This window comes from Suricata suricatta, chromosome 13 (assembly GCF_006229205.1).
Source record: "Suricata suricatta isolate VVHF042 chromosome 13, meerkat_22Aug2017_6uvM2_HiC, whole genome shotgun sequence".
NCBI lineage: Eukaryota > Metazoa > Chordata > Mammalia > Carnivora > Herpestidae > Suricata > Suricata suricatta.
The window spans coordinates 60,979,059-61,001,514 of record NC_043712.1 but is presented as its reverse complement, the minus strand read 5'-3'; the positions used below and the strand labels follow the sequence as shown (position 1 = coordinate 61,001,514).

At 39.7% G+C, this 22,456-nt stretch overlaps 2 protein-coding genes across 2 annotated transcripts in view; one reads left to right on the top strand and one right to left on the bottom strand.

The window, feature by feature from the left end:
- The window catches only part of LOC115276249 (protein FAM240B-like), an 86,660-nt gene extending 67,930 nt beyond the window's left edge, over positions 1–18,730 (bottom strand). The window contains exon 1 of the mRNA XM_029920181.1: positions 18,687–18,730. Coding sequence (XP_029776041.1) covers positions 18,687–18,723 — 37 coding nt within the window. The 5' untranslated portion in view covers positions 18,724–18,730. The remainder of the gene's footprint in view (positions 1–18,686) is intronic.
- On the top strand, positions 8,056–14,614 carry LOC115276242 (spermatogenesis-associated protein 31A6-like). Its single transcript, XM_029920171.1, has 4 exons — positions 8,056–8,251; positions 9,170–9,227; positions 9,787–9,847; positions 10,118–14,614. Exons 1-4 carry the CDS (start codon positions 8,069–8,071, stop codon positions 13,977–13,979), a joined length of 4,164 nt encoding a protein of 1,387 aa, XP_029776031.1. The 5' UTR covers positions 8,056–8,068; the 3' UTR covers positions 13,980–14,614.
- Positions 18,731–22,456: the final 3,726 nt, after the last annotated feature.

Genomic DNA, 22,456 nt, shown 5'->3' with positions numbered 1-22,456 from the left:
TTTGATTCATTAACTAAGAGTCACAAATGCTGTGAGTTCTTTGAAATTATAAGAAATCAATTCCAGTGCTGTCCAGTAGAATTTTCTGTGATGTTTAGTGTTCTGTGTCTGTGCTTTTCCACATGGCAGCTCCCAGACAAGTCTTGATTTTAAGCATTTGAAATATGGAAGGAGTAATTTATTAATAAATTAATTTTCTTTAATTTTAATTGATTTTAATTTCTATAGTTACATGTAGCTAGTATGTACTATTTGCATTGTGTATTATGTATTTAGTTGTTCATCTAGTCATTTATTTCTTTAGTTCAACCAAGTGTAACTGTTTTGTGAAGACAGAACTCTGTCTATATGATTTCAGTGAGCTGGAATGGTAGCCCTCCCTAGAATGCTTTTCTGAACAACTTTCAGTGCTAAAGTTTCAAAAGGCATAATTAGATTTTCATTCTTTGGGCCTATAATCTTTCCTTCCTGCTAAAATACACATAGCCCTAAGAGTGTTATCAGAAACCATAGTCAGGTATTTATGCAAAAGTGAATTTATTAAAAACAGGCTTTAATGGAAGAGAAGAGAGAATTGTAAGGTGACTGAAGATAAAACCACTGCAGTGAAAAAGAGCATAGAAAGAAGCAGTCGGACAGGTCAATTGCAGTTTTTGAATAGAGCTAATTAGCTAAAAGAAGCAAGTATTTTGACAGTGTTGCTTTGTCACTGTGATATAGAAAAGTAGGATCTATATGCATGTCACCACAGTGAAAGAGGAGTTTTGTTGTCATTGTTCTATTGACAAATAATTGCTAGCAACGCTAGCTAAAAGCCAAGAGTAGAGTAGAGTTTGGTGAGTTCTTTATAGATTTTGGATAGCCCTTTATCTAATATGTCATTTGCAAATATCTTTTCCCATTCCATCAATTGCCTTTGAGTTTTGTTGATTGTTTCTTTTGTAGTGCAAAAGCTTTTTGTCTTGATGAGGTCCCAATAGTTCATTTTTGCTTTTAATTCCCTTGCCTTTGGAGATGTGTTGAGTAAAAATGGATGTTACAACAATATCTCACAGAAATACAAGCAATTATCAAGGAATATTATGAAAAGTTATATGTCAGCAAACTGGATAACCTGGAAGAAATGGACAAATTCCTAAACACCCACACATTACCAAAACTCAAATGGGAATAGAAAATTTGAACAGACCCATAAGTAGTGAAGAAATTGACTCAGTTATCAAAAATCTCCCAACAAATAAGAGTCCTGGACCTGGCTTCCCTGGGAAATTCTACCAGACATGTAAAGCAGAGTTAATATCTATCCTTCTCAAACTGTTCAAAAAAATAGAAATGGAAAGAAAACGTTTGGACTCATTCTATGAAGCCAGCATTACCTTGATTCCCAAATCAGACAAAGACCCCACAAAAAAGGAGAATTGCAGGCCAATATCCCTGATGAACATGGATGCAAAAATTCTCTATAAGATACTAGCAAATCAAATTCAACAGCATATAAAAAGAATTATTCGTCATGATCAAGTGGGATTCATTCCTGGGCTTCAGGGTTGGTATAATATTCACAAATGAATCAATGGGATACATCACATTAATAAAAGAAAGGTTAAGAACCATGTGATCTTGTCAATAGATGCAGAAAAAGCATTTGACAAAATACAGCATCGTTTCTTAATAAAAACTCTCGAAAATGTCAGGATAGAAGGAACTTACTTAAAAATCATAAAAGCCATTTATGAAAAACCCACAGTTAATATCACCTTCAATGGGGAAAAACTGACAGCTTGTCCCCTAAAATCAGGCACATGACAGGGATGTCCACTCCCACCACTGTTGTTTAACATATGTTGGAAGTCCTAGCATCAGCAATCAGACAACAAAATAAAATAAGAGGCATCAAAATTGGCAAAGAAGAAGTCAAACTTTCACTTTTCATGATATTCTACATGGAAAACCTGAAAAACTCCACCAAAAGTCTGCTAGAACTGACAAATGAATTCAGCAAAGTCATAGGGTACAAAACCATAGTATAGAAATCAGTTACCTTTTTATACACCAATATGAAGCAACAGAAATATTGCACTGAGAACCATAAAATACCTAAGAATAAACCTAACTAAAGATGTAAAGGATCTGTATACTGAAAACAATAGAAAGGTTATGAAGGAAATTGAAGAAGACACGAAAAAATGGAAAAATATTCCATGCTCATGGATTGGAAGAATAAATATTGTGAAAATGTCAATTCTACCCAAAGAAATCTACACATTCAATGCAATTCCAATCAAAAGTGCACTGGCATTCTTCTCAAAGATAGAACAAACAACCCTAAAATTTGTATAGAACCACAAAAGATCCAGAATAGCCAAAGTAATGTTGAGGAAGAAAACCAAAGTGGAAGGTATCACAATCCCAGACTTTAGCCTCTACTACAAAACTGTCATCATCAAGACAGTATGGTATTGGTACAAAAACAGACATATAGACCAAAGGAATAGAATAGAGAATCCAGAATTGAACCCACAAATGCATGGCCACTGATCTTTGACAAAGCAAGAAAGAGTATCCAATGGAAAAAAGACATCCTCTTTAACAAGTTGTGCTGGGAAAACTGGACAGCAACATGCAGAAGAATGAAACTAGACCACTTTCTTACACAATACACAAAAATTAACTCAAAATGGATGAAATACCTGAATGTGAGACAAGAAGCTGTCAAAACCCTATGGAAGGCAGGCAACAACCTCTTTGACCTCAGCCGCATCAATTTCTCTTTCTTCATTTTAAATCTGCAAGTGTCTTTAGGTCTAAAATGACTCTCTTGCTAGCAACATAAAGATGGGTCTTTTTATTTCTAATCCATTCTGATAACCTAATCTTTTTTGGTTGGAACATTTAGTCCATTTACCCTCAGAGTGATTATTGAAAGATATGAATTTAATGCCTTTTTTTTTTTTTTTTTTTTTTTTTTTTTTTTTGCCTGTAGAGTTGGTGTTTCTGGTGTTATTCTTGTCCTTTCTAGTTTTCCCTTGCTTTTGGTCTTTTTTGTTTTTGTTCTTTCCCCACTCAATGATTCCCCCTTAAAGTTTCTTGCAGGGCTAGTTTAGTGGTTATGAACTCCTATAGTTTTTGTCTGGGAACCTGTACCTCTCCTTCTATTCTGAATGACAGCCTTGCTGGATAAAGAATTATTGGCTGCATATTTTCCCATTCAGCATGTTGGATATATCCTGCCACTTGTTTCTGGCCTGCCAGAATGGTTCTGTTGACAGATCTGCTTGGAACCTGATCTGTTTTCCTTTACAGGTTAAGGACTTTCCCCCCCCCACACACATCCTCGTGCTTCCAAGATTTTTTCCTTCTCAGTGAATTTTGTGTATTTGACTATGACATGCCTTGGTGCAAGCTTTTGTTGAATTTAATGGGAGTTCTCTGTGCTTCATGGATTTTGATGTCTATGTCTTTCCCCAGAGTAGAGAAATTTATAGCAATAATTTGCTCATATAAACCTTGTGCTCTTTTTTCTTTCTTCATCTTCTAGGATATGTATAATATGGATGTTATTATGTTTTAGTAAGTCACTAAGTTCCCTATATCTGTCTTTGTCATCCATAACTTTTGTTTCCCTCTTTTTTTCAGCTTCATTATTTTCCATAATTTTATCTGCTATATCACTAATTCACTTGTCATGGAACTCTTTCAGGTTTGCACATCAGTTATCATATTTTTAATTACAGTCTGACTGGATTTTAGTTCTTTTATCTCTACATAAAGGAATTCTCTGGTATCTTCTATTCTTTTTTCAAACCCAACTAGTATCCTTATAATCATTATTTTAATTCTAGTTCAGATGTCTTACTTATATCTGTATTGATTAAATTCCTGGCTGTGATATCTACTTCCTGTTCTTTGTTTTGGGGTTAATTTCTTCATCTCATCATTATGTCCACAAAAGAAAACAAGAAAGAAAGAAAAAGGCAAAACAAACAAACAAACAAAAACACCCAAAATAACAAAAAACAAAGCGAGAAAACCCAAATTAGATCCTGGGTGAGTTTTGGTCTGCCTGTTAAAAGAACCTAGATGCAAAAATAAAAATTAAAATAAAATAAAATAAAATAACCAAACAAAAATTATATATAAATAAGTTTTAGAAAGAACTGAAAAAATAAATGAAAAAAAAAAAAAGATAAAGAATAAAGTGAAACAGGAAACTAGTTCCTACTTTCCCTAGAACTGAAGCTTTGTATGTAGTATTCTGATCAGCAGTCTTGGTGTGGGTGAGTTGTTTGTTCTGGTCTTCTGTGGGGGAGGCTTGATGTCCAGATTCTTAGGCTGACTTGTTTCAGTGGAAGTGTACCTAAAGGGTGCAGAGGGGTGGGACTTGGTGTAAATGGCTCCAGCATCCAGTAAGTAATGCTTTGTTTTCCTCCCTGAAGTCTTTCAGTGCTGATGGATGGGAAGAATATGGTGGTACCCCACTCTCTAGCCCCAGATCTGAAAGATTGTACCTTCCAGTCTTCAGGAAACCTTCCCAGAAGAGCAATCAATTGTGTCCCTGATTTCTATTAGAACTATGTATTCACCCTGCCTGTGTCCAAGATTTTTTATCTCAGGCATGTGCCTGAGTTTCAAAACTCCAAATTTTATGGAGTTCCTGTTCCTCTTGGAGAGGGTCTCACTGCACTTTTTCCTTGTGAAGAAAGCAGTTGCATGACTGTGCAACAGTTCAGAGTTCATGTCAAATCAGAGTAGAAAGCCAGCACTCTTGCTTGCTCCCCTCAGCCCAGTCCCTGCTCCTATGCCTGGCAAAGCACAGCATGGTGGTACCCACCCATCCTCCTTGTGACCCAGGGGATCCTCACATCATGCTGCTACTCCTGGGATTCTGTCTTACTTCACCACCTGAGCACTTCTAAGCCAGGATATCTCCAAACTGTGGAGGATTACTCCACTGCCGTCTTCACCTTCCCAATAATTCACAATACTCAGCCATATTGAGATACTTTTAAATATTTTATCATGTACATTTTTAGAAGGGGTTTCTTGGAATACTTAGTCTTTCAATCATCTTGCTTTTGTTTCTTCTTTTGCACTTTCCTATGTACTTGACTCTTATTTATTAAGATTATTTTCCATTTTTTAAAATTAAGTGGATGTATGATAGTTAATTTTCTTGTATACTTAAATACCCTTTCATATTGAAAGGAATTAAATTTACTTAAGTTTAAACTATAATTAAACTAGGGGCACCTGGGTGGCTCAGTCAGTTAAATGTCTGACTTCAGCTCAGGTCATGATCTCATGGTTTGTGGGTTCAAGCCCCACGTCAGGCTCTGAGCTGTCAGCTCAGATTCTATGTCTCCCTCTCTCTCTGCCCCTCCCCTACTTACAGTCTGACTTCTCTCAAAAATAAATAAATATTTAAAAATTTTTTTAAAGAAAAATGTGATTTTTGATTGATACCAAGCTTTTCAATAGCAATGTTATAGACAAGAATGGAGTGAAGTAATATTTTTAAAGGATTGAAAAGAAAGAAAATTTAAGCTTTGAATTATATGTAGCCAAACTCTTTTTAAGTATGAGGGCAGAGACAAAAGATGTTATCAGAAAATAGGAGCGGGGTGCCTGGGTGGCTCAGTTGGTTGAGCTTTGGACTTTGTCTCAGGTCATGACCTCATGGTTTGTGGATTCGAGTCCCTCATTGGGCTTGCTGCTGTCCACATGGATCCTTCTTTGGAATCTTTGTCCCCTTTCTCTCTGCCCCTCCCACTGATGCTCCCTCTCAAAAATAACTAAACATTAAAAAAAAAAAAGAAAAGAAAAGAAGGCCTCAACAGTTCATTTTACATAAGTCTGTTGGAAAATATTCCTAGAGGAAATTCTCCAGGAGGAGGAAAAATAAATCTGAGAACATGCAGACGTATGGACATAAGGATGGATATTAGTGATGTTTACTGTATCAAAAAATTACATGAAATTCTGGCATATACAAAATCACCCAGAAGCAAAACTCCAGTAAGTAAGGGCTGTCATGAAAGAGAAAGCAACATCAAAGGAGGCAAGAGTACTCTGGTTCGCTGAGATAATATTAGTATTGACACATGTAAGAAACTGAGAAGGAAGTTAACATAATTAATTATATAAAACCATTATATTTAACACTTCCAAATTTTGAATGAAAAGAACATTTGATCTTAAAGTAGGAGATGCCAAAAGAGAAGAAAAAAGAAACAATAAAGAAAATATGGAGAATAAATCAAAACAGTATGTCAGAAATAAATCATAATAAAACAGCAGTTAATTTAATAATGTAAGGTCATCAGATAAGATTTTAAATATCAAAAAACCCATCAAATGAAACATATTGAAAATAAAGTAATAAAGAAAATATAGAAGGCAAATATGAATACAAAGAAGACCTAAGTCCAAATTTTGATAATATTTTAATTTGAGGTGAGACTATTATAAGGGAGTATAAATAAACTAACACATTTAGTTTCTGGCTTCTGAGTGTGGCATATGTGCACTTGTCTCAATGTATATGTCCTCCCCCCCCCCCCCACACATCCATATGTTCAAATCCTAACTCCTAAAGAAAGAGAAAATGAGACAATTGGAACATGTTTATGGGCCCTTGTAGAGGGGATTAGTGTCTTACAAAAAAGTCTCCAGATAGATTCCTCGCCCCTTCCCACAATGTGAGCACACAGTGAGAAAGCACTATGAACCAGGAAAAGGTACTTGACCAGAATGTGACCATACTGGGGCACTTGATCATGGACTTAGAGTCCAGAATTGTGAGAAAAAAATTTCTGTTGTTTGATCCACCCTGTTCTGTGGTATTTTGTTATAGAAGCCCCTAATGAACTAAAACAACATGTTTTAAAACTTATGTGGAAAATTTAAAAACTAAAAATAAAACAAAAAAATACAAAATCAGGTCAACAAAATATATGAAAAATGTTTTCTGTAGAAAATTGTGGATTCTCAAATTTGGAAATATTGGATTGGTTTGTGAAAGGATAAGTGTGTGTCTGTGAATGTGTGTATGTATCCAGCATGTCCCAAAAGTCTTTGTGCAGTTTAAATCTTTACTAACTTTAGAATTACAAGTGCTACAAACTTTAAAAAGTAATTTCATACTTTGATTTATGAATTTTGAATAATTATTTTATTTTTCTTTGTATATGTCCTTTTGAGAATGAGACAAAGCAAACACTAATATTCATAAAACTAAGTGCAAAAGAAATCTAAATTATGTGCCTGGGTTTATGTGGAGAGCTGCCAGAAGAGCTGCCAGGGGAAGAGATGTGTGCCTTGACCTAAGGTTAGCCACCTGCAGGGCAGGACTGTGTTATCATTCCCAGCTGAAGGCCGGAGACAGCTTGGCTGGGCTTTCTTATCGGCTCTTCAGATGTTGTGCTAAAACTGCAGCTTTTGTTTTTCCTTTACCCTGGTCTTTTCACGTGACCCTGTTTCTTAGTAACTGACCTGCGCTTTCTGCTCTTTATAAGATGCTTGTGTTTTCTCAATAAACTGAGGCTTGATCAGAAACTTTGTCTTGCCTCCATTCTCTGTGCCCCCTGCCCCCCAATTCTCACTCCCTCCCTCAGGACCTGCATTGACTGACCTGCGTGCCGAGTCAGGTTTATACAAGACAAAAAACATTATATGGGAAGCAAGAGCTGAGGACAGAGAAAATCCAAGAAGTAAAATTCCTCGGGAAATAGCCAAAATTCTAGGGTCAACTTGAAATTTTCAAGGGTTATAAAATTGGTGGGTCCTAAGTCAAGATCCCTAATGAACAAAGGGGACCAACTAATGTCTGAATTCCAGATGGAATGAATAGAAAATTGGCTAAGGTCTCTCTGAGATGAGAGTAGAGTTGGGAGGAGTCTAGAAGGCCCAGGAAAGTGCAGGGATCTGTGGGGTTGCTCTTCTCACCACCCCCTCCCCCATTCTTAGGAATGCTTTGTGACAAGGCATTAGCTCTGTGATGCAGGCATGGAGTTCTATCCCCAAGTGAACTACCAGTGCCCAGTTGCCTGAGGAAAGCAGATTTTCAAAGATGGAGAATTTCTTTTCTCTGAGAAGTACTGCTCCCACCTGGCTGAGCTCTGGTCCCAACTCGTGGGTGACTGATACCATCTTTGCCTTCCTGTGTGGACTGGGACTATTCCTTCTGTTAGTCCTCTGCTTTCAGAGTAATCCATCCTTACCACCAGCTAAGAAATATACAAATATCAGAAAGGTAAGGAAACTTTGGCTAAATCCCAACAAGGATTATCTCTGGTTTTTTTTCTTATTCTTATATTCACTTTTCTAAATCATCTAGAGAGACTTGTGAGATGGGAAATCTCAAGAAGGAATAGAACATCATCCTTCTTGAGACCAGCCAGGCCAGGCAAAGCTTAGAGTGAGTAGATGGATTTCTATCCCAAGATCTCTGACCCAGACCCAGATCTCCTGGGCAAAGTCCCAAATGCAGTGACCAGTGAGTGAGCATTGTTTTACCCGTCACTTTCCCCTTCCTGTGACAGGTGTCTCAGGTGAGCTCGTCCTCTGTGTTAGGCTATTCTGAAGGCGGTACTGAGCCCCAGAGAGCATCAAAAGAGCTAAAGTGGGGGGTCTGAACTCAGGAAATAGCCTTATCCAATGGAGCATAGAAGGACCTGTGTGTGTGTGTGTGTGTGTGTGTGTGTGTGTGTGTGTTTAATGTTTTATTTATTTTTGATACAGAGAGAGACAGAGCATGAGAGGGGGAGGGGCAGAGAGAGAAGGAGACACAGAACCGGAAGCAGGCTCCAGACTCCGAGCTAGCTGTAAGCACAGAGCCTGAGTGGGACTCGAACCCACGAACATGAGATCTGATCTGAGCCGAAGTCAGAGGCTTAACCGACTGAGCCACTCAGGCGCCCCGTGTGTGTTTCTTAAGTAGAGGAATAGTGATGAAAGAAATTCATAGTGATATCACATAGAAAACCCATCTTTGCATTCTCCTAACAAGAAAAACTAAAAGTATTCTATTTAGTTTAAAAATGAACAAAAGAAAAGAAAACCACAGAGATGTAGAAATGTAGAAAGTCATATTGTTTATAGACACTGAGCATCTGGGAATCATCTAGAGAGAAGAGATAATTGAGTCCCAGCCCCTCATCTTTTTTTGTAGCATCAAGTGGAGCTGAAGAGGAGGAACAAGAGTAAAAAAAAAAGCAGAGCTTTGAAAGGTAAGCTTATGCCATTTAGCCCTACATGTGTCAAGTTATCCTCCATCTCTTTTGCCCCTGAAATCTAATTCCATGTTCTCCAAGGATGCCAGGGGCAGAGACCAACCCTCAGGAAACAGAGCCCTCAAGGAGGCTGAAGGAGATCAGCTACTGTGTATTTCCCAGATTCCATGCTTGGAAGGAAGTTGATAGAGCTTGAAATGGGTATTAGCTGGCAGCAGTGTGTGGGATGTAGTAGACCATTAATGCCTAGATTCAGAGGTGGAACCTCCAGGTCAATAAGTGGTTTAACTTCACTCAGATTCTTTTGTGTGGTGACCCCTGTCCTTTCTCCCCAACAAGGCAGTTGTGAGGGCCCTGGGGAGTAATGTAAATGACAAAGTGCTCCCATCATAAACCTTGCTATCACCGTGAGGGATCATGTGGCTTTGAACAGTGATGCTTGGGCTCCATAGTCTAATCTCCCAACAGTCTCCCCCTAAAAAGACATCGTAGTCAGCTTCCCTGAAGACACTTAGGGCCCTACTTTCACCACTGTAACCCAGGCTCTTATTTCCAGCTTGCAGAAATTGCCTGAAAGAACTGGAGGGAGCTCGCAGTCTGATTTCACTTCTGCAAAGGTAAAGAATCACCTTCTTCCCTTTTCCTTGGTCCTCCTTTGTCCCAGAGTTTATGATGTGACCCCTGGTCCACAGGGAACCCTGGGAGGGGGAGCCATGGGAACAAAGTATGATTAAATCTCCAAGGTAAAAAATAGCAGAAGCAATGTGAAGTCAGTATGGAGACTGTGGAGGGCTGTGGGTTGCAGGTGTTTATCCCTGCCCAGCCGCCTCTGCCCCTCCTTGTCCTGTCAGTTTCTAGCTGCAGCTTGTGCCTCCTGTCTCCTGCAGCTGCCTGGGGAGGCTCCCTGACAAGGGTGGCTTTCATCAACTTTTAAGTCAAGACCTCCCTGGTGAGGTGTGCAAAGCAGTTCCTGCTGGAGCCCACCAGCCATGCGGGGAGCCTGTGGATGCTGCTGCTCCCACCATTTCCTTGTTGGCTACCCCAGTTCCTCTGACCCAGCGCCCTCTACTTCTTGGCTCAACAACCTCTTCAGTTTCTGTTCATTCGTACTCATCTCTGAACGCCTCGTCACCATCAGAGCCATTCTTTCCCCTCAACAACGTTCTACCCCAGTTACTTGCTCTTTCCCCTCCCCTTCAACATCCCCTTAAATCAGAGGCCTGCTCTCCACCTCTGACAGCCTCCTCTGAACCACAAACTCCAGACGCTATTCTGACTCTCTCTCACTGTGACTCCTTGGCATTCCCTCTGAGCACCATTCCAGATAGGTCATCTCACACTCCTTGGTCAGCTACTCCTGTCCTAGCCATCTCAGGCCTTGGTCACTCAAATTGTCCCATTTCAGCCCTGTCCTGGTGGCACGCTGCTGCCAAAGCTCTGTGCCTCTCAACCTCATCAAATTATGAGTCTCAGCAAGAACACCTTTCCCACCACACACCAGAGGCCTCATTCTGGAGAAACCCCACCAAAACACAGGTAGGAGCTATTACCCCCTCTTTGCTGAGCTCAGATGATCAGAAGCTCCTGGAGATACAAGTTACAAAGAGAGTCAAGATCAAGATTTTGAAAGAAAAAGAAAAAAATGAGTCATATGCAATCCAAAACCCAGACTACCACCTGAATTCTTTAGGGAATATGTTGAAATCACTGAGTCCGGAACAGAACACAAGCCCCCAACACTTCTGGGGCACAAAAGAAAAATCAGAGCAGCTGCCTGGTCCTCAGAAGCTCTCATATCCTAAGGTCTTGGAGCACCATCTACAGCAGAAATATAACCAGCTTTTCTGGGGCCTCCCCTCTCTACACAGTGAATCTCTGGTGGCTACTGCCTGGATCTCTGAGGGCTCTTCAGTGCTACAGTCTCCCTCTCTCTCATTCAATGGAATCTCAAGTGCCTGCCCAATTCAAATGCAGACTAGACTATCTCCACTGCTTTCCCAGTCCCAACCCCTGTCCCAACGTGAGTTCCAATCTCAACCTTTGATTTCAACTATACCTCAATTTCAACCACCACCTCTGGCTCAGATCCTGACCCAGGATCATCTCCAAGCGTCTCCTCCAGTCCTATCAACGTCACCACCTCAGATTAAGACCTGTGAAATATCTTGCCCTGTAGCCCTGGATAAGTCACAATTTCTCATCCCAACTGAGATTCAACATCCAGAATGGCCTTTGTTACAGAGGCAACTAGAAAGTGGGTGGGCTTTATCCTCTGTAATCAAAAGATCTCAAGAAGTCTTTAGTGTTTTCACTTCCAATCTTCCCGAGGACAGCTGGGCAGTCTCCCTCCTTCCTGAGAATTTTCCAATCAGTCCTGAACTCCGTAAGCAACTGGAGCAACATCTACAAAAGTGGCTCATTCAACACCGATGGGAGCTACCCCGTAAGATCCAAGAGTCTCTGGAACTAAGGCAGCTTCAGGGTGACTTACCAGAGACATGTCAGGCAAAGGGTAAGCATGGACCCTCACAGCCCTCTGCATGTGCAGGTAAAAGCAAAAAGATTACACAGAAAGTAGGGTTCCAGCTAAGCCAGGGCATGGGCAAAGGCCTGGGGTGTATTTTGGGGAAGGTTCCAAAAGATCTCTCCAGGGACTCAGAAAGCTCCCTGATGGGGTTTCAGGAAGTAAGCTCTGAGGAGTTAGAAAGTGACTTGGGGCTGTCTATGAGCGACTCAGGAAGTGATTTACTAGAGAGCTTAGATAAGAATCTAGAAAACATCCTGAAAGACCATTTGGGCAGAAAGTTGGGGAATTTCAGGGAGAGTTTGAACCCTGTGCATGTGCACCAATCCTGGCTTGCTGTCAACCATGCTTTTCCCAAGTCCAACACTCACAGGGAAATCAGAAATCCTGGAATCTTGAAGGGTTGGGGACCATATGTGAACACCTCCCACAGGATTTCCTTCCTCAATCCAGACATTCAAGAAGTGTTGGAAGCACATATTATAAGGTTTTGGGTGAGGCACAGGTGGGGTCTACCCCTCAAGGTCCTTAAACCCATAAATATACTTAAGTTGAAAAAGGTTCAACCTTTGCCCAGGACCCCCTCAATAGTCAAGTTTGCCAAATTCCTGGGAAAACCTTCTCAGACATGTCTGGGAAAGAAAGTTATAACAGAGGAGTCAGGTCCCACCATGGAGAGGCCTTTCCTTACCCCTTCCACTACATATGAGGAAATCCAGAGATCTCTGGTAAGGACCCTATCTGATGACAACCAGGGGCTCTCAAAGGCCTCTCTGATTGGACAGGACAGCAGGGCAACGTCTCAGCCCCTCACACTTAACCTCATGGACAGAACTCTAAAGAGTGATTCTACAGGATGGGCTGAGAGGAGCAGCCATGAGCTGAGTCCCAGTTCACCAATAGCCAGGAATGAGCCAAAAGAGGAGAGTGAGTATTGGGCCTCACAAGACTCCTGCCATAAGGTAGCAATGCTGAAGATGAACTTAGGACCCCAATATTTTAGAGCTGAAAAGGCCAGGGAAGCAGTGGAGGCCAAGTCTCATACTCTTAAACCACAATCTAAACCCGTTTTGGGAACCAATGTTCTCACAAAACCCCAAACCATGAGTGCATTTATGGGGGGTTTAGGTACCAGAATGTCTGCTTTCCAAGATCCTGGAGAGTCATGCCTTAACACAGAGTTTAGTGAATTTAAGTCCAAATTGAAGATAAAGCCAGAGAACCAGCCTCAAGACTCTCCTACACACATGCTCCTTGCTGTAGACAACTTGGCTTCTCAGGTGCCGCAATGTTATCCCCAGACAGTGCCTACTAGAGACAAGGTAGATTACCAGATGCTATATGGCTTCATGGCAGACCAAGGGAGCTGCCTAAGTCAGCAAGAGCCCATGATATCTAGACTTCAGGACTCATGGAAGAGCCAGAGCAAGATGACTGCCTCTACTTATAACAGAGAGGACTGTAGGAGATCTAACTCAGGAAAGAATAAAGAACAGTTTGAAGAATTGAGGACCTCTCAAGCTGAAAGTATGAGTCACCCTTCCCCAGTCAGGGGAGTTGTAGACTCTGTTAGGAACAGATGCATCCAGCTCCTGCCAGAGAAGAAACAAGGCGCTCAAGAAAACCTCTTCAGAAAAAGGATGAGGCACTTTTTTCAATGGATTTTCCCCAAGAGAAAAGTCAAAGGTCAGAATGCTCTGCAAAAATGTAAGCCAATAATAGTCTCTACTCAAAGCCAAGGACCAGTCAGAAGCAGATCAATTATGGCTAATGAGACTGCTGAGGCTCAGGCACTCATGACAGCTGTCGGACAGATTCTAGAGGAAAAAATGGCAATTCACCATGGACTTCATGTCGCAAAGTTAAATGAGCACAAACAGCAACTCCAAGCACCAGTGTGTGGGTGTTTCTGCTACCACAGGATTCCCTTCTACCCAGAAAAAGGGAGAATAATGGGTTATACAGCCCACAATCACCAAGACACCTCCAATGGTCAGAGTAGCTCTATCAAGGAAAGGCAGGTTAAACACCGACAGTCCTTGAAATGTGTAAGATTTGAGGATGAGCAGCTGGACCCGAGACACCTCCCATCCCTGCCTCCCAAGAAGACTTTGTCTCCAGTCAGTCCCTGCCAGTATGGGCCAAGGATGCCAGGTGCCCCAGGCCATCATCAACACTGTCCACGGCACTGTCTTCTTCAGGCCTCCCTGTTTGGTCGGTCATAAAATACTTCTTTATTCCTAGTAGGAAAACATGTCTCTCCAAGAAAAAAATTAGTTCATGTAGAGAATTTTTTTTCCTCATTAGCACATCCAAATACTTAATATTCTCAAATATATATGTTTTTCCCCCCAAAAGAAGGTAGAATGGTTGCTTTTGTCTGTGTTGTGCTCTGCATGTGCTTCTAGAAAGGAGGAGAATGGAAGGAGTTTGGCCTTGGGCATCGTAGGCTTGCTCCTTATCCTTTCATTATACATTGCTTTCATGATACTGTTATTAATGCAAACAAAAACTACACTAAAAAGATGGGAAATACTATGAAGACCTTACCCCAAGATCTGGTTCAATTTTTATTTCTCCTGCTTCCACTTTATTTCAAAATTTATACAGCTATAAGGGATAGGTTTCCAAAGACATCATGGGGTTGGACTCAGGCTCCCACCTGGGCTCTAGGAAGTGTCAGAATCAAGTGGATTGAAATTTGGGAGAGGGTACTAGACCTAAAGTCCAGAAGCAGGAGAAATCTTGCCCCTGGAACTCTTGGTGAAGAATAGAGGACACTTGGCCTTGAGAGCCCCGTCTCTCTCTTATGAAGAGCTGGGATTGAGATAGGCCCTGTGAACCCCTCTTAGCTTAGTTTTAATAAAATATATGTTGTCACCCTCTTCCACCTCTGCCTCTCCTGTACTTCCAGTGATGAGGATGGCACTTCCAGCTCTGAGTGCATGTTAAGTGGGGAAACATCAGGGAAATTGCTAAGTTAACCTTTACCCCAAATGAATATTCAAGGGTCACCAGCTTTCCCTCTATGTTAACACCAGAGAAGGAGTTCTGGATTAATGAAACAGGATTGAGTGTACCTGTATGTAGTAGCTATGTGATGGCTGAATACTGTGAACGTAGAATGGGATGTGGGAGACAAGTTGAAAAGTTTGGATCCAAAGAAAAAGGCAAGGTGGAACATGATGCCCATAAATTTTCAGTGAATGAAGAGCCCTCTGATATCCCACCACCATCTACAGGCCTGGAGGATAGAGAAAGTTATGGGCCCAGTGGCTCGTCATACCCCATCATGGTCTCCACCCCACCCCAGCTCTAAGATCACATAGAGAAGCCACTTTTATGTCCAAAACAGATGGCCAAATTTGTAGATGTAAAGCAAATCAGGGAAGGTTAGTATCTTAATAATATATTTAATAAGCTTACACATCATCACTTCTTGAACTCTAGAATTTAGGTGGAAAAGCCAAGACTAAGGAACTTGAGATGTGACTCTCAGTCTGGTGACCTTTACTCTACACATGGCCATAGAACTGCTCCTCAAGAAGTGGTGGGGACTTCAAAGGCCCAGAGACTGGACTGGAATCATGTAGTAAGTCTTGTCTGGCTCTCAATCTTTGCATACTCCAGAGTCCAGCAGATGAGGCCATCAGACAGGGTTTGTCAAATGGGAATTGGGAAGAGCATGGAAGTGACTTGTTCAAAATGGGGAGGTGAAGCCCAGGAGTGGTCCACTGCTCTCTCCACTTCTGGCACAGCTCCCCCCCCTCCACCGCCACCCCCAACCCCTATCCATATGAGAAAGGAAGAAGATGAGCAATTTCTCCAGAATTAGTCTGTGCTTTGGGTACAGTGGACACAGCTGCAGAGGGCATCATTCCCATGGTAGAGAGTCTCCCTCCATGAGATGCCCCTGATACAGAGGACAACAGGAATTGGTCCTGTCCCCCATGCCTGTCAGGGTGTGGGGCCTGGGGTGGAGGAGTAGAGTGGGTTTAAGCCTTTTTGTGTCACTGGTTTCTCCTTGGAGCCAGGTCTTACCTCTGGGCCCCAATTCCTGAAGCAGCCTCCAGAGCAGTTCCAGCAATGTAAGTGGAACCAAGACCTGTGGAAAGGGATTGGGACCCAGCACAGACAGTACTTTGGGGCCCTTGGGAGCTTAGGAGAGGTTGGGACAGATCAGGGGCCCTGACGCTGGTTGCTATTAGGTCCTCAAGGGGCACTGAGAGTTGAGTTCTGGGTTAGGACTGGGGGCTAGATGTGGACAATAGGGCCCCTGCCAGAAGTGCTGCAGATGGGGATGCTAACAGAACAGAAAACAAACAACAACAACAACAGCCCACCAACACACACACACACACACACACACACACACACACACACACACACAAGTGCCTTCACCCTTCTGTTGCTCAGATTTCCATAAGATGTGGCAAAGCCAAAAACGGAGACACACATACACACAGACACTTCCCAACAGGGAGAACATACAGACCTTACGGAGAGAACTCTCAACAGAGACCTCTCACACAGACACCTTCCATGGTGACTAGCATCTTGCCATACAGAGATCTCACATTGAGACCTCACGTAGGGACCTCATGTTGCTCCACAGATTCTCAGACAGAAACCTAGCACAGATTTCAGAGATTTTCTAGAGACCTAACAGCAAACTTCTTAAGACTTCCCAAAGATACCTTCCATTGAGACCTCACCCAGAGACAACACTCAGAGATATCATGTGGCCCCAAAGAAACCTCACATAGAAACCTCACTGAAAAACTTCATCTACAGACGATACACAGAGATCTTTCACTGCCTTACAGACATTTTACATTTAGACCTTACACAGATACCTGATAGAGGCTCAGCACAAAGACATCACAGAGATCTTGCATCCATTTTTCAAGATCCCAAGCAGGCAAGCATTGAGAAGTCCTTCTCTGTAAATAGGAAACTATTTAGCATACCGGTAGCACAAGAGGGATTGTCAGTTATGCCCCTCTTGAGAGCCTCAAAACACTCAGGCATTGTCAGCATTGTGCTAAAGGCATTGTCAGCATTGTACTGAATGGGGGTCTCTGCTTGGGGAAATATTTGGGAATTTTTTTCTTTTGTAATCTTATTGCCCCTGAACAAAAGAATTACTGATTCCACGTGTAGATTTGCAAAATGCATTTCCACAGGTGCCCATTAACCTGAGAATCACAATTTTTAAACACAACTAAAACAATCTCCAATGAGAGAAAATATCTTATTTGTCTAGTTTTAATTATTATCCAGCCAAATGGTGTCACCCTTGCATTTTTTTTTATTCTCTTGGGGACAAGACCTGAGCTGTAAATGAGTTGCTTATTTACTTTGAAAACATAATAAAGACCTGCAACAAACGAACTCTAGAAATAAAATAAAACAGAAAAGAGGCATCAGGATTCACACTTGACTTGCAGAGGTCTATGTAACTAGCACATTATTTTGCACCTAACAGTTTGCATCATGCTTGTGGGGTTTTGTTTTTTAACAAGCTAACTATTGTGAGGATTTTTCACAAATAAGAGAAATTCCTGGTAATATTCCTATTGTATCATCTGGTAAAATTATACTTCTTTATATTACTTTATTCCTTCAATGATAAATGACTTTATTATACATGTCTTCAGTATATGACACAGTCCTAATGTTCAGCTAACATTTAAAAGAACAAGCTTTTGAAAAGGATTCATTTTTAATTCTGTGAAATGCACATTTTCTAAGACAGGAAGTCAAAATCCACTTTATATTATTACAGGGCTAGAAAAACATTGTTTACAATAAATTTGAAATATTACAATTATGTTTCTTTTTTAGATATATAGATAGCCTAAAAAATAACTGAGCAAAGGATATATTAACACCTTAATTGATTTAATCATTTAATCAATATTTATATTATCATGAATAATGAAAAGCCTCATTTGTTATATATCCAGCACTTTCCAAAGGGTATATTACAATGAGACTACATATTTCTCAGTGCTTATAAGCAACCTATTGTCCTTGATAAAATTTCAGTGACAGCTGTCAAGATGTATCACTGAATAAGTCTCTCAGATTTTCCATTGGGATGATGAGATCACAGTTCTTTCTCTAAGAGGAGCAGGGCTGACACAAGGGCTCTGCTGTGTTCAATAAGGAAATTCATTTTTTTCCATATAATTAAACAATTTATAACAATTAATCTTTCTACTCTATTCCTTTATGATATCATTGAATCATAAAATGGAATATGGTCCTGGATGTCATCTAACATTCTATCAGATCACTTTTTATAGTGCAAGTTATATAGATAACTTTATTAATCAGAACAAAATTGGTTCAGTTATGAAAAGTTTATAAAGGAAAATATCTTTTTCAAGTGATTATCTTAAAATGGTTAAAATAAGTGATTATTCTTTAGGCTTTTGACTAATGAATACCATATATGATGTTCACACCATGGGCACAGTAAGGATATTCTAGATGTGTATAAGCCAGGGGCTTCATAACTGCTGTCACTTATTTGAGGTCCATCAGACTCCACCATTTCTGGCACGAGATTGGTCTTCATCAGTAAACTGCTGCATCTTCCAAATAGCTGTAAGTCACCTTGCTTAGTTTGCTGGTGCACCCCTTTTTGGTTGGTCACAGGCTATAATAGCATGAAGAGCCTATTTACTCAAGGACGTGCACTCTGGGCTCTGCACAGACACATGTATCACAGATGTGCACATGACGCTGATGAAACTTCCAGAAAACTATCAAATAACGCAGGCCAGGCACAGTAGGTGAGGATTTAGAAAATGCTAACATCTTTTGTAGGAAATGTGGATTGCACAGATCTTCGGTTCTAAGCATTTTTGTGCATTAGATGGTCTCCTGGATCTGGGGAAATGCTGCTGATTAGAGTTTCTCACCCTCATTCACTGTTAAGGACATCTGCTGCTCTTCCATCTCTGGGTCCAGAGGCTGGAATTGACAGCATCTGCTCCATGTGATTTCACAGTATCTACCATGTGTCTTCAGTGACCACTACAACTCAGCCATCTCAGATGGTTCAGGTGTTTCTGATACTACAGGAGAAAGATCACATAGCTATTTACTATGTCAAATTTATTTTGTAGAGTCAATAAATATGTTTTGTAGAATTTGGCCCCTGGATCCCACCTACTAGATTACTTGGGCAAGTGATTTATGCCTAAATTTACAAATTTTATAAAATTGTACTTATTTCATAAAATTTTAATTTATAAAATGTTACTCTTTTTGAAATCGGTATCCTAGGGATTTAGTCCCAGTTTATTTTTTCAAATATTGGCACTTAACCTAAAATAATTGCCAATTTAAATTTTTAATATATATTAGAAAAAATGTTAAGAATTTAGCTGTGAAGATACCAATACTATTGGTTTTTTCTTTTCACTTTGTGTAGTTATTTTTGTTTTGAACCTCTATTATTGCACAGCAAAGAAGAAAGTTTGTTCCTTGGGAAACATCTAGAATGTTTTTCTTGTTTTTTCTTTCCCTTTTTATAGAAGTATCACTTTTATTTGTTTTTTTTTCATTTTTTAAATGTTTTTTATTTATTTTTGAGAGACAGGCAGACACAGCAGGGGCAGGGGAGGGGCAGAGAGAGAGGGAGACACAGAATCTGAAGCAGGCTCCAGGCTCTGAGCTGTCAGCACAGACCCCGACGCCAGGCTTGAACCCACAAACTGTGAGATCATGACCTGAGCCGAAGTTGGATGCACAGCCAACTGAGTCACTCAGGTGCTCCTAGAAGTATCACTTTTAATACAGTCACATCAACATTGTTTATTAAATTTGCAATAATTTAAAAACACAGTAGACCTTCTCTTTAAAAATATAAACAAAACTTCCATCTGGTCTCTAGATCTTTTTAGTCTTATGCTAATTTCTTTACACTAATTGATCAACTGAGTTATGCATTTATTAACTTTTTCATAATTATAATGAAAAAAGGGCCAAGTTATCAAGCAGACACACTCTGCTAAATGTGTGTGTGCCTAATAACATCGTTTCAAAATACCTTAAGATAAAACTGATAGAATTTCAGGGAGAAATAGAAAAATCAACAATTATAATCAGATTTAAATATTCATTTCTCAATAAGATGGAACATGTAGGCAGAAATTCAAACCAGCATAGAAGAGTTGATAAATACTACCAATGAATTTGATCTAATAGATATTTATAGAATACACATTTGTTGCAATGCATATGAAACATTTAACTGTACTAGGCTATAAAATAAGTATCAATAAACTTAAAAAAAATTCCATTTTTATAATGTATGGTCTCTAACAATACTGGAATTATTTTAGAAGTCAAAACAGATCTCTAGAATTTTCTCGCATACTTGAAAATCAAGTAAAACACTTGTGAATAACTCATGGGTTAAAATAGAGCCAAACAAAAAAGTATTTTGAGCTGAATGAAAAAGGAAACACTTTGGGGTGCCTGGATGGCTCAGTTGGTTAAGTGTCCTCTTGGTTTTGGCTCACTCAGATCATGATCTCATGGTTTGAGTTTGAGCCCTGCTCAACAGTGTGCTACTAGCACAGAAGCTGCTTGGGATTCTCTATCTCCCTCTCTCTGCCCACCCCTTGCTAATGCTGTGTAACTTTAAAAAAAAGGAAACACCTCAATATTAGTGGAATCTCCCTCATGGAGTACCTATAAGAAATTTTACAGTGCTAAATATATTAGGAAAGATTTAAAAATTTTTAAAAATGTTTTATTTATTTTTGATACAGAGAGAGACAGAGCATGAGAGGGGGAGTGGCAAAGAGAGAAGGAGACACAGAACCAGAAGCAGGCTCCAGGCTCTGAGCTAGCTGTCAGCACAGAGCCTGATGCGGGGCTCGAACCCACGAACGTGAGATCTGACCTGAGCTGAAGTCAGAGGCTTAACCGACTGAGCCACCCAGGCACCCCTAGAAAAGATTTTAAACCAATGACCTCAGATTTCATCTTAAAAATCATTATAAAAGATCAAATTAAACCAAAAGTATTCAGAGTAAAGTAAATTAAAAATATCAGTGTGGAAATAGAAAACACCAAAAAATTAGAAAACATTAATAAACCAACTCAACACCAATAAAGCAAATGATTCAATTAAAAATGAGAAGATGATCTGAATAGACATTTTTCCAAAGAAGATATACAGGTGACCTATATACACATGAGAAGATACTCAATGTCAATAATCACTGGGGAATGCAATCAAAAACACAATAAGATGAGAAATAATAGGTGTTGGCAAGGATATGGAGAAAGGACACATTTATGCAGTGCTGGTGGAAATGTAAATTGTAGTAGCCACTATGGAAAACAGTATGGAGTTTCCTCAAAAAGTTAAAAATAGAAATTAATACATTTTAGTAATTCAGCTGCTGGGTATTTCCCTAAAGAAAATGAAAATATTAATTCAAAAAGATACACACACCCTTATGTTTATTGCAACATTATTTGCAATAGGCAAGATATAGAAGTAATTTAAGTACTCATTAGTAGATGAATGGATAAAGATGTGGTATATATATACAACAGAATGTTGTTCAGCCATAAAAAAATGAAATCTTGCCATTTGTGACAACATGGATGGATTTACAGGGTATTAAGCTATGTGAAATAAGTCAGACAGAGAAATACAAATATCATATGATTTCACTTACATGTGGAATCTAAAAAGCAAAACAACCTACAAACAAAAACCAGAAACGGATTTGTAAATACAGAGAACAAACTGGTGGTTGTCAGAGCAAAGTGGGGGTGAAGGGATGGCCAAAAAGGTAAAGTATAAACTTCCAGTTGTAAAATGAGTAACTGTTTGGGAGGAAAAGCACAGGATAGGGAATGTAGTCAATAAAATTATAATAACTGCATGGTGACAGATGGTAACTATACTTATTGTGGTAAGCATTACAGGATGTACAGAATTGTCAAATCACTAGGTTGTACACCTGAAAATAATACATTTTATGTCAGTGACAGTTCAATAAAAATGAAAATTATTAAACTAAAGTCTTGCTCTTTGAGAAATCTGTAGTATTCACAAAAATCTATTCAGGCTCATTGGAAATTTAAAAAATGTTTCTGGAATGACTGATATAAACAAAACATCTCTGTGTATAAACATACTTTTTCATGTAACTTGAAGATCTTGAAAATAGAAAAGTGGATGATATCCTAATGATAGACCAGTGTTTTCTCAGGAACTGCTATGTAAATGGACACCCCTGGGATAATCCACAAAAGCTGCTTTTCCAAGGGTTCATAGAAAAAAGAGAAAGATTGCATTTCAATTTTTATATCAGTACATTATTATTCTAGAAACAGATGGCACAAAGTGGTCTTCTGAAGAACATGTAATTAAGGCTTTGCTTATAGAGCCATGTGAGGGATGAAGGATCTAGCAAGAAATGGAAGCCAAAGACTAGTAACAGTAAAAAGAACATTCCACTTCTAGATCTGAAAGGGCAGAAGAGGAAACATATTATTGAAGCTAACCTAGAGCTGAAGTTGTGGAACAGGATAAGTATAAAATATTTTTTAATAATTAAATATCTTTAAAAGATAATTGTCTAATGTGGCATAGTACAATAACATGTAAAATGTGTGAAAACAGCCAAAAGGGGAGAAATGGAAATTTGTGCTACTATTT

Coding starts and splice junctions, on each gene's coding strand:
- LOC115276242 (XM_029920171.1), top strand. CDS start 8,069: ATGGAGAATTTCTTTTCTCTGAGAAGTACTGCTCCCACCTGGCTGAGC. Junction 9,228..9,786: donor AAAAAGCAGAGCTTTGAAAG/GTAAGCTTATGC, acceptor TCTTATTTCCAG/CTTGCAGAAATTGCCTGAAA. Junction 9,848..10,117: donor CTGATTTCACTTCTGCAAAG/GTAAAGAATCAC, acceptor TGTCTCCTGCAG/CTGCCTGGGGAGGCTCCCTG.